This window comes from Loxodonta africana, chromosome 9, assembly GCF_030014295.1.
Source record: "Loxodonta africana isolate mLoxAfr1 chromosome 9, mLoxAfr1.hap2, whole genome shotgun sequence".
Lineage (NCBI taxonomy): Eukaryota > Metazoa > Chordata > Mammalia > Proboscidea > Elephantidae > Loxodonta > Loxodonta africana.
This window is the reverse complement of record NC_087350.1, coordinates 48,550,440-48,563,382: the sequence shown is the minus strand read 5'-3', so window position 1 is coordinate 48,563,382 and position 12,943 is coordinate 48,550,440. Positions and strand designations below refer to the sequence as shown.

At 40.3% G+C, this 12,943-nt stretch overlaps 1 protein-coding gene across 11 annotated transcripts in view; it reads left to right on the top strand.

The window, feature by feature from the left end:
- RALGPS1 (Ral GEF with PH domain and SH3 binding motif 1) overlaps positions 1 to 12,943 on the top strand; it is a 407,684-nt gene that overhangs the window by 61,010 nt on the left and 333,731 nt on the right. For 9 of the 11 annotated variants that reach the window (XM_064291413.1, XM_064291410.1, XM_064291417.1 and 6 more), the window contains 2 exons: positions 2,494 to 2,615; positions 7,184 to 7,291. In XM_064291413.1, the coding sequence (XP_064147483.1) occupies positions 2,494 to 2,615; positions 7,184 to 7,291 (230 nt within the window). The remainder of the gene's footprint in view (positions 1 to 2,493; positions 2,616 to 7,183; positions 7,292 to 12,943) is intronic. The other 2 variants (XM_064291416.1, XM_064291415.1) reach the window with 1 other exon arrangement.

The window sequence follows — 12,943 nt, the reverse complement described above, 5'->3', positions numbered from 1 at the left end:
GATTGACACAGTGACTGTAACAGTGGGCTCAAACGTAGCAACAATTGTGAGGGTGGTGCAGGACCGGGCAGTGTTTTGTTGTGTTGTACATGGGGTCGCTGTGAGTCGGAACTGACTGGATGGCACCTAACAGCAACAACAAGGTAGATGCCTAGGAATGGAATTGGTGGGTTGCATGATGACTTTAACTTTTTAAGAAACTGCAAAACTCTTTTCCAAAGCAGCTGCATCATTTTATATTCCACCCAGCAATGTGTGAGGGTTTCATTTCTCCACATCCTTGTCAACAGTTGATGCTGTCTTTTTAGGTTCTAGCCATCCCAGTGGGGGTAAAGTGGTATTTCAATGTGGTTTTGATTTATATTTACCTGATGACATTTCCCTTATTAGCCATTCATATGTATTCTTTTGTGAAAAATCTATTCAAGTCCCGTGTGGCTTTTAGAAGTGCAGTAGCCATGGGATTCGTATGCCCCACGTGACTTTGTTTGCTAGACCAAATGTGATGAACAAATGGGTGTGCTCAGTCTGTTCTGTCTCCTAGCTCAAGAAAGAGGATTTTGGCTTCTCCAGCTCAGTTTTTCCTCTGAGGAGGGTCTTGCCTTAACTGTCCACTCTTTTTCTTTTTGCTATTTTTATTATGAAAATTACCAAGCATTCAGAAAAAAAAGAGCAGTACAGTGAGCTATTATATACCCTCTTATCTAGATTCAGTAATTGTTAACACTTGGACGTATTTGCTTTAGCTGTTTGTATGTATTGTGCTGAACCATTTGAAGGTAAGTTGCATGCATCACCTGAGGATAAGGACCTGTTCTATTTAACCACCAAATCATTATCACACCTAAAAAAACTAGGAGTAATTAAATGATATCATCTAATATTCATATTCAGATAGCCCCACTTGCCTCCAAATGTCTTTTATAGCTCAGACAAGGTTTTTTTTATTTTGAGTGTTTTGGAAAAGGAAGGAAGGTAGAAGGCTCACAGGCTAGAGCTGATGGAGGAGACAGCTGAAGAGGGCGGTATGGGAGCAGTTGTGAAGGGTGAAGGAACAGCCATTGGCCATTTTGGAGACATGCAAGGAAAGAGCCTGGGTTGTTTCGACATTCCTTTTTGGTTACTGAACTCGGTTTTTTTGACGGGACACTGCTCTGTGATTGGGCCCTGTCGCTGAGGGGTGTGGAGGGTTATAGATAAATTCAAGATTGGGCTGACGCTCTTTTTTTCTCATGTGCCACCAAACCATCTTTGTCAGGGAACTTTTGGGCTAGATATTGCTCTCCAGGGTTGGTTTTCTCATGGGCACCACAGACTCAACATGTCCCAAGTTAATCATCTTTTCCCATGAATCTACCATACCCCTCTACTTCTTTCCTTGATAAAGGACACACTATCCTTCTGGTAATTCATCCTCAGCTTGTTCTTGTCCCTCACCCCTCATGAATTTCTATTAAATCTCAGTCCGTACACTCTCTCAGTATGTCTCCTTCTCTTTGATTTCACTGCTACAATCTTAGCTCAGAGGACCCTCCATGTCACTTGCGTGGATAATTACAGTTCCCTTCGAATTGGTATTATTGCCCAGGTTTTCCCTTCTTCCATTATATTATCCCTATTCTCCTGCTCACTTTCTTACTAAAAAGCTGTCAGTGACTATAGTTCTTTAATGTGCAATGATGTGATAAGTGGTCTAGTAGAGGTATGTACACATTGGCCTGAGAGTAACTGACTCTGCTTTGGGTAGCTCAGGTGTAATAAGAAGAAGTGACACTTGAGCAGGCTCTTAAAGGGTGACGGGATGGTAACCAAAGACGCCAAAGCATGAGTTACTTAACCTCTCTGTATCTCAGTTTTCTCACATGTAGTATGGATGCAATAATGGGACCTATCTCAGGATTGTTGTGAGAGTTAGAATGAGTTAATGTATGTAAAGCATGTGACATATGGTGAGTACTTTATGGGTGTTAGCTATTATCAATGTTGTTATGATGATGAAACAGTATGGTGCACAGGGAAACACAGTAGAATCAGTTGTCTTCCTTACCTGTCTTCCTTTTAAAACAGAAGTCACAAACTCTGGTACCTGCAGGGGCCAGGCATGTACTGGAATGGTTGCACGGGCCAGTGGGACTGAAAGCTCTTGCTCCTGTAAAAAGGGGCAGCTGCTGCTCAGCCCAGCTGATGGTTATCAGGCAGGAATGTGGACCCAATATTGCCAGGCATTTTTATTTTTGAGAAAAGCCAGAGATCCAGAATTCTATGTGAAGTCTTCGAATTTTTAAATGTTAGTAATTATTAAAAAAAATCAAAACTCTGTATGAGCCCAAAAGACATCTGTGGGCCATATTTATTCTGAAGACCACCAGTTTTTAACCTTTCTTTTAAAGTTCTCCTCTGGGGTAATCTGCTCAAGTCCAGCTTGGCTTTTTTCTGGGGGTGGGATTAAGTTGGTTTTGAAGTCTGGTTTTTATGAGCCCCTTTGCCTTGCAGGACTTCTCCAGACAGGTTATGTCACCAGCAGAGGCTGCCCTGAAGCTCCCTGTGGCCCGGAGACTATGTACAAGAGGAATGGTCTGATGGCTAGCGTGTTGGTCACCTCTGCCACTCCACAGGTATAAAAGCTGCGAGGATCGGGACAGTGAGGGGGGAGGGTCCTTTCAGCTGATTGAGGCTGCAGCTGAGCCATGGACAGCAGGGCTGCAGGGCTCCATGAATACCACCATTCTTAGCACTCCCAAGGCCCCTGGCCATGCCGGGCGTGAGATTTGGGAGGGAGTCAGCCCTGAGGATCAGTATGTTTTCTGAAGTTCTCGTCAAAGAAAAACAAATACCTGGCCTGTCCAGTTGTAGAAAGCACCACATTCCATTTTGGTGGCAAGAAGGGATCAGACCTTTCCCAGGAAAAGCCACTGCTGATTATAAATAAGTCACACATTCCGGAATGAAGTCAGACAGAAGCTATTCCAACTGGCTCTCTGTTCTTATTTACCTTGCTCAGTAGGAAATGACTGTAAGGACTGGTGGTCTGAGAGTGGCCTGGGCTAGGGCCCCTGCTACAGGGGCTTGGGAATCTGATTTCCAAGCTAAGTAATGGCACAGAGGCATGCAGGAGGGGCGGGTGTTATCTGAGGCCCAGGATTGCCACTGTGTCAAATGTGTAATGCCTGGTCCCTGTGGCAAACTGGCAAGGCAGTGCACAGTGTTCTGAGCTCACAAGGCCCTCATAGTCAAGCTAGGTTTTTGAAATGATCCTATGTGACAAGCCAGAGTTTCATAGGAACCAATTAGTTTCTTGTAAACCTTTAAAAAAATTCCCTATTTTGATCATTGATCTTGAAACCAGACTTCTGGGTGTCTTAAAATTCCCTGATGGTACCAATACAGGTTTAAATAAAGTTGCTATTTCATTATCATCATCACCATCATCATCTTTTTCATTGCCCCAGAGAAAGTCCTCTCTCATCACCAGCAAGCTTGTGGGTGGCCAAGTTGAATGATGTTGCCTGGGCTTCTTAAATCTGTATTTAAAACAACTTTTGATTAGACAAATTCCCTTGTATGAATGTGGGTGTTTGGGGCAGGTGCAGTGTGATGTTACTGCAAAGTTACTGCCATGGATTGAATTGTGTCCCCCCTACCCCAAATATGTATAAACTTGGCTAACTGGTGATTCCCAGTAATATGTGATTGTCCACCATTTTGTGATCAAATGTAGTTTTCCTATGTGTTGTAAATCCTAACCACTATGATGTTAACGAGGCAGAATTAGAGACAGTTATGTTAATGAGGCAGGACTCAATCTATAGGATTAGGTTGTATTTTGAGTCACTCTCTTTTGAGATATAAAAGAGAGAACTGAGCAGAGAGGAGAGGGACCTCATACCACATGAAAAAAGCACCAGGAGTGGGGTGCATCCTTTGGACCCAGGGTCCTTGTGCTGAGAAGCTCATAGACCACAGGAAGATTGATTACAAGGACTTTTCCCCATAGCCATCAGAGAGGGAATGCCTTCCTGGGAGCTGGTGCCTTGAATTCAGACTGTAGCCTCCTAAACTGTGAGAGAATAAGCTGTTAAAACCACTCACTAATGGTGTTTCTGTTATAACACCACTAGATAACTATCATAAATTGAATTGCGTCCCCCCAAAATATCTATCAACTTGGCTAGGCCATGATTTCCAGTGTTGAGTGATTGTCCACACCATTTGTCATCTGATGTGTTATTCTGATGTGTTGTAAATCCTATCTCTTATGATGTTAGTGAGGTGAGATTAGTGGCAGTTATGTTAATGAGGCAGGACTCAATCCATAAGATTAGATTGAGTTTTAAGTCAATCTGTTTTGAGATATAAAAGAGAGAAGTGAGCAGAGAGTCAGGGGAACCTCATACCATCAAGAAAGTAGTGCCAGGAGAAGAACACATCCTTTGGACCCAGGGCACCTGCTGAGAAGTTCCTAGTACAGGGGAAGATTGATGACAAGGACCTTCCTTCAGAACTGACAGAGAGGAAGCCTTCCCCTGGAACTCACACTCTCAATTTGGACTTCTAGCCTACTAGATTGTGAGAGAATAAACTTGCTATTTGTTGAAGCCATCTACTTGTGGTATTTCTGTTGTAGCAACACTAGATAACTAAGATAATAACTAAGACAGTTATAAGATCAGAATTCCCTTCCTTCCTAAGGAATTGGACTTCTGTTTCCATCTACAGTTTACACTCTTCTAAAGTAAAACTTCTTTTTTCTCTGATCTATGTGTGTATGAATGTGTGTATATGTAAGTATGTGGCTGTGTATATACATATATACACAAACGTGTATATATGTACTTACTTGTGTATATAAATCTGTATTTGTATATCCATATCTATATATGCATGTATCTGGCACATGGTATATAGTCAATAAATATTTGTTGAATACATGTATAATTTAAGGGCTCATTAAATTTTGGTAACTGAATAACACATTTACATATATAAAGAAAAACATATATACACACCCATAATTTAGTGCTTACTTTATATGCCAGGGTCTGGTGGTGCAGTGATTGAAGCACTCAGCTGCTAATCAAAACGTTGGTAGTTCAAACCCACCAGCCGCTCCGTGGGAGAAAGATGTGGCAGTCTGCTCTCTTAAAGGTCACAGCCGTGGAAACCCTATGGGGCAGTTCTACCCGGTTCTGTAGGGTTGCTATGAGTTGGAATCAACTCCACGGCAATGGGTTTTTGGTATATATCAGGCAGTTTTTTTTTGCATGTTCCTTAGGCATTATCTCATTTAATTGCATGATAACCCCATCAAGCATGTACTATTGTTTTACTCCCTCCCCTCGTTTTATAGTTGAGAAAACTAAGCCGTAGAGAGGTGAATAAACTGGCCCCAAATCACACAGCGAGTCTGGGGCAGGTGGGGATTCAAAGCTAGCCCTCTCTGACTTTCCAGCTGGTGTCTCCAACCACACACTTCACTGTCCCTGAGGAAAATCAGCCCTGTGACCCTAATTTAGCCTGCTTCCTGGAAGGTGGGTACAGAGGTGCAGAATGATTGATAAATAATCTTCTACTTAGGGTCTGTGTATAAAGATGAGAAGGTAGAATAGACTGCCAATTCCAGAAGCCTTTAAGATTAGTCTTTTATTACTTTTCAAAAGTTTCAAGTAGCGATTCTTTTCTGGAGAAAGTCTTGTCACGGTGGAACTTCTAAATAGGCATTCCTGAGCCCACTCCAGGCCTCCTGAATCTACATCTCCTACAATGGGGGATTCTGCCAGCTGCCTTATAGCCTTCATTTTATGTAACCCATACCACAATGCTAGGAAGTAGATTTTAATGTCAACATTTTACAGGTAGTAATAACTGAGACTCCATAAAATGAAGTAACTTGCCTGAGGTCAGACAGCAACTGGTATGGAGCTGACATTTTAACCAGGCCTATCTGACTTCGGAGCTTTTAACCACTGTGATGTATTGCTTAAGATCATCTTAAACATTTTTGGTCTAGCAGACTCATTTGTAAAACCTTTTAATGATATACGCTAATTGAAATTACAGGTTTAAGTTCCCGTTCATCTTTTTAACCTCAGATTTTCAGTTGTTGACTATTGGTTTCCCTCACTGGCCTAAAAGTACCCTCATTTCCAGTAAGATTGCAAGGATTTTCCAGATATAGCCTTTTTGGAAAGAGTGAAATAAAGAGGAATTAATAAAAGCATATTCTCTAAATCCTGGTCCAAAATGTTGAGGTTAATAAAAACCACAAAATCCCTCTTCGTGAGTTGAGACGAATAAAACTATTTATGAACAGGGCACAATTTTTGGGTGGCAAGCACCACTGGTTCACAAAAGTAAGAGTTTGATGAAATTAAATAAAATTGAAGAGAAGGTATGTTCAACCTTCTGGGATCCCCGCAGTGTTAGGTTTCATGAAACCAGCCACATTTGGGGAGTTTTAACTTGTTCTTTTATGGGAAACCCTTTCTTTACATGCAAGACTCATAATGTTCTTCTTAACACAAGGGAGTCTACTAAATATAACTTTCATGCCCGTCTCCAAAGCCAGTTTGCTACCTCTCACCTCATCACCTAACAGTCTTTGAATTCCAGGCTGCCTGTACATGAAATAAGCTGCGTGAGTTTTACATTTTGTATAACAATTTCCTGCCTTGACTTCAAGTAGAAAAGAAAAGGTGAACCCGGGTAATGTTTAAAAGGCATAACGTAACAAATGATTTCCTCAGGCCTCCTAAGATGCCAAGGCCTATTCTCCCCGAAGGAAGAGTGGTTTGTGTTTTTTCACGCCACCACTAAACCGCCAGCTGAAGTGTGAGAGTGCAGTGATTGAGGGTACGCGTTTCAGAGTCAGACAGATTAAAAACTAGGTTCAAACTCTGGCTCTTCAGTTTTCCAGCTGAGACGCCTTGGGGAAGTAACATTGCCTCTTCTTCCTTATTTCTAAAATGGGAATAATAATAGTGGGTACTCACAGGGTTGTTTTGAGAATTAAATGAGATTTTGCATATGAAGTGTTTAACACAGTGGCCAAAGTAAAGTTCTAAACCATAGAAACTTTTATTATTGTACAGTTCTGTCACTCTTGCATCCTTAGTTCTGAGGTTTATGAGTCAGTGATTCCAAGCCAGACTTTTCGATTGGTGCCATCTCTCCCTGTCCTCCACAGGGCAGCAGCAGCTCAGACTCTCTGGAGGGCCAGAGCTGCGACTATGCCAGCAAGAGCTATGACGCCGTTGTCTTTGATGTCTTGAAAGTGACTCCTGAGGAATTTGCCGTGAGTAGCACAGAACTGACATGCGTGGCTGGATACCATGTCAGGGAGCTGGGGGGGGTCATTGCCAGGGTTCTTTGTTCAGGTTAGAAACAACCCATATACCCCATGATAGGGGATGGCTGAATATGAATAAAGTATGGTGTATCATTTATGAAATACTATGCAGCGCTTAAAAGAATAACATGGATTTAGAAATTATTCACCTTGGAGGGCATACACAATAAATATGAGTACCAAGTGAAAAGAGCAGGTTATAGCATAATTTAGAGAATAATGCCATTTTTAGAAAGCATGTACAACACACATGTATTTACATAAAGAAGTCTAGGTCTGATATTTACATATTCATAAATATCTGGATAGATATATAGCCAAGCATATTATTTACTGTAGCTTCTGGTTATAGGATTTCAGAATTTAAATTTTTCTTCTTTTTGTTTATTTGTACTTTCTGCATTTTTACAATGACCATTTTCTGTAATGATAAACATTATTTGGGCAATTTTTTTAATTATAAATTTTTTTTAAATCATTTTTTCTTCAGCCAGTGTGTTGCTGTCAGTCTGGCCAAAGGACTCTTCCTTGTGGTGGAGCAGAGTTGGCTCCTTGTTTTGCAGGACTTGGTTTCCTCCTTTTGCGCTTTAAGGGCAGAGGGAATATATTGGCTCTGGGGTCGCTATGAGTCAAAATCGAATTGACAGCAGTGGGTTTGGCGTTTGGTTTGGGGTGACCTTGGGCCTGATTCCCACAATCTTGGAATTTTCTCTCCCAAACTGTCAAGGTGTTATCCATCCATGCCCACTTCTTCCCTGCCCCTCTGTATGTAAGGGTTCTTGCCCTTCAGGGTGTCCAGGGAGCTGACTGTGCCCCATCTTGTTGCTCTGCCATCACTGGCTCCCATGTTTACTTTGTGCTGGATCATGCTGGGCCTGGCACAAGCATTATCTCCTTCAATGTGCCTCAGGGATCCTTTTAAAACCTGCTTAAAACCCTCTAAAAACCAAAAACCAAACCTGTTGCCATCAAATTAATTCCGACTCATAGCAACCCTATAGGACAGAACAGAACTACCTGATAGGTTTTCCAAGGAGTGGCTGGTGGATTTGAACTGCTGACCTTTCAGTTAGCAGCTGAGCACTTAACCACTGTACCACCAGGGCTCCTAAAACTCTCTAATGGCTCTTTTACAGTAGAATGAGGTCCAGAGTTTCTCCTGAGGTCTCCAAGGTCCCCCATGGTCTGGACACATCTCCTCTTTTGCCTCCCATCTTGCTTTCCAGCTACATTGGCTTCCCCTTTCTTCCCCAGACTCACTGGGCATCCTGCTGCCTCAGGGCCCTTGTGCTTATTCTTCCTTCAGTTCTAACGATTCTCCAGATGTCTGCTCGGTCTCTGTTCAAATGTCAATCCTAAGAGAGGACTGTCACCAACCTAAAATAGCATCTCCCATCTCTATCTCTCCACTTACCCTGCTCTATTGTTTCATAACTCTTATTATTACCCAACATTACATTATATAATAATTTTTAAAAATTGTGTATCTCCTCCACTGGAATATAAACTCTCTGAGGACAGGAACGTTATTTGACTTGTTTATTGCTCTTTCCCAATGCCAAGAATAGTATCAGGCTCATAGTAGGTGCTTAACAAGTATGTGTTGAGTAAACAAATTCAGTCCTTACACCAACTCAATGAGGCAGATTATTACCTATCAATTTTCTGACATGGAAACTGAGACCCAAGAGTTTACTTTACTTACTTGGATCATACAGTCAGGTTTTGGGACAGCCAAGCCCGGAACCTTCATTTCCTGATGTGAGGAGGTAACAATAAGAGCAGCGCTCAGTTTTGAGTACTTACTGTGTATGAGTCTTGTGCTAAGTGTTTTACATGCATTATCTAATTTACTTTTCACAAGAGCCTTATAAATGAAGTTTTATTATTTCCAATTTACTCACGATCAAGTTGGCGCTTAGAGAGGAAAGTTACCTATTCACATAATAGTTAAGTGTCAAAACTGGGGTTTAACGCCAGGGCTGTTTGGCACTCTAGATCAGTGCTCTCCAGTAGAAAGATAATTTACACCACATATTTGATTAAAATTTTTCTACTTGCCAAATTAGAAAAAGAAGAGGTGAAATTACTTTTTATATTTCATTTAACTCACCGTATCTAAAATAGTATTATTTCAGCATGTAATCAACATAAAATTATTAATAAGATAATTTACATTCTTTTTTGGAAACCAAGTCTTGGAAATCTGATGTATATTTTACATTTATAGCACTAAAATTCCCATTGCCACCGAGTCAATTCTGACTCATAGTGACCCTACAGGACACGGTAGGACTGCCCCTGTTACCAGGGATGGAAGGGGGAGGGAGGGAGAATCACTTTCTAGATAGTAGACACTTGTTATTTTTGGTGATGGGAAATGCAATACCAAATATGGATGAAGTCTGCACAACTTGACCAAGGTAAATGATGACATTAAGTACACAAGAATAAGGGACAATTTTGGTAAATGCTGTAACATATACAATTTTGCAACAACTGGAATAACAACCAAAAAATAAGTGTGTGTTTACATATGTAGATATGTATGAATGTGTATAGAAGGCATATGCGGGTATATGCATATGCATGTATAGGTGTATCTATAGACATATGTACATACATGTTTGTGTGTGTTGTACCTATATTCATATACATAATAAAGCACATGGGGGCACAGTTATGGATACTTCCTAGGCATAACCAAACATCTCAAAAGATTAGTTTACTGAGTTTGAAGCCTTAGGATCATAGTCTTGTGGGACTACTTGGTCAATTGGCATAACATAGTTCATAAAGTTTATGTTCTACATCCTAGTTTGGTGAGTAGCATCTGGGATCTTAAAAGTTTGTAAGTGGCCTTCTAAAATATAACTATTGGTCTGTGCTCTTCTGGAGCAAAAGAAAAAGGAAAACAGAGAATCAAAGAAGAAATTAGTCTACAGGATGGGTAGCCTGCACGAATCATGGCCTCATCTATCCTGAGACCGTAAGAGCTAGATGGTGCCCAGCTACTGCTACTAACCATTCTAACCAGGGACATAATAGATGATCTTGGATAGATTGGAGAAAAATGTAGAACAAAACTCAAATTCTTAAAAAGGCCAGACTTACTGGACTGGTGGAGACTAGAGGAACCATTGAGACTATCACCCTGAGATACTCTTTAAACTTGGAACTGAAACTGTTCCTGGAGGTCACAAAAAAAAAAAAAAAAAAAAAAACCCAGCAGAGCTCATAAAATAAATAATATCACCTGTGAGTACTGTGCTCTTTTAAAAAATCATCTATATGAGACTAAATGGTCAACATAAACCCTAAAGCAAAGATAAGAAGGTAAGAGAGACTGGGAAGCTAGATTAATGGAAATGGAACAACCTGAATGGAAATAATGAGAGTGTTGACACATTGTGAAAAATGTTCAGTGACGTTTCACTGAACAATATGTATAGAAATCATTAAATGGGAACCTAATTTTCCTTGTAAACTTTCACCAAAAATGCAATTAAAAATATATATTAAAAACAAAAAAAACTAGTGCTAAGGCATCCTCACCAACCCCAAAATACAGGTGACTGGGGACAAACCACCAACAACCACAAAATCTGCAGTGCATCAGCATCTGTATAGGAGAAAGCAGAAGTAAACATTAGGGGATCTGACAGACTAGAGAATAAAAGACCCCAAAATTGCGAATGGGTATTTAGTGGAAAGTTTAGTGGGTCAATGAGAGGACAGTGGCTGAAATGGGAGGGATTTTGATGACTCAGATGACATGTAAGTGGAAGGGATTTAAGGTCTAGCCCATATGATCTCTTGAAACAAACCACCCAAGGCTCCCTTTCAGGACTAGGCTTCGTACTAAAGAAAAATTGCTGGAAGTGGAATAAAAATCATCAGAGAGTTATAGTAAAGGAACTAGAAGTTCTAGATAAAAGTGTGTGTGTGTGTGTGTATATGTGGGACAGCAAGGAGATCTCAAAAAACAACTAGCCATGTTTTCAGACACTACTTGAAAATAACCAAAAAGAAAACTGAGTGAAGTTAGAAAATCTATGCTAAACCATGTTCCCTTCAAAAAGCTTAGAAAAACTAACTTTATATAAAAATAAGCAACAGAAAAATACTGAATCAAATCTCAAAGTTACTAAAAAAAAGAGTAATGAGAGAATGATATCCCTAAAGACAGTCAAAACATGCCAGAAAGGCATGCCACAAAAACAGATCAAAACTGTAACTATTTCAAAATGAAGTAAGGGACATTAAGATCATGCCATAAGGCAGAAACAACATAAGTTAGAATTACAAAAATCTCAGAAATGAGGTAACATAACTTAGAAAAGAATTGAAAATAAAAAATTCTTTCAGAAATGAAGATTAAACTAGATGGAGCACAAGAACAAATGAATATAATAGAGAATGCCTTAAAGGAGGACATTTTTAAAAAAGCAAAATGAATGAAGAGATAAGACTTTGAGAAAAAGTGATACTGATGGTGAGTAAAGAAGATCCAACATACAGATAATAGGAAACCATAAAAGGAGAGAATAAAAAAAGCAAAGGAACTGAACAAATACTTAAAACTGTAAGAGCATTTTCATGAAATTACAAAAGATTTGAAACTACTGCATTTTACGCAAACATTGTGCACCTTCTATGTTTGCCAACTGCACACTCCCCCCGCAAGGTATTTTTGTAAGCACGCTACGCTAATTTCTTTTACCAAACCAAACGCACTTCTGTCAAGTCGATTCCGACTCGTAGTGACCCTATAGGACATGGTAGAACTGCCCCATAGAGTTTCCAGGGAGCACCTGGTGGGTTCGAACTGCCGACCTCTTGATTAGCAGCTATAGCACTTAACCACTACACCACCAGGGTTTCCAATTTCTTTTACAGCAACATGTAAAAAAAAATTGGCATAGCGATGCATAAGCTAAACTATTGTTTTGTTTTAAGATGACCTTGGGATAATTTTGGTTTAAGGTTTAAAGATGATCTTGGGATAATAGTTTCAGGGGTTCATTCACCCTCCATGGCTCCAGACAGTGTAGGGTCTGTGAGAATTTGAAATTCTGTTTTGCATTTTCCCCTTTTGATCAGGGTTCTTCTATGGAATCTTTGATCAAAATGTTTAGTAATGGTAGCCGGGCACCACTCAGTTCTTCTGGTCTCACGGCAAAAGAGGCAGTTGTTCATGGAGGCAATTAGTCACACATTCCATATAGACCAATTATTGTGCCTTGGATGACAGTTTGTAAGCTTTTAAGACCCTAGGCACTATACAACAAACTAGGAGGGAGAGCAGAAGCATTAAACCTGTTATTAGGCCAGTAACTTGGATGTTCTGTGAAGCCATGACCCTAAACCTCCAAACAAAGGAACCAAATTGAATGAGGGGTTTGGTTGTAGTTAAGCTCATCAGTGTTTTTGACTGTGACACTTTTTACTAAAAGAAAATGGAGAGGCAGGGCCAAGATGGCGGAACAGCCAGACATTTCCTGCAAACCCTCTTACAACAAAGACCCGAAAAAACAAGTAAAACGATTATATTTATGACAACCTAGGACCCCTGAACATCAAAGGCAAAGTTAGAAA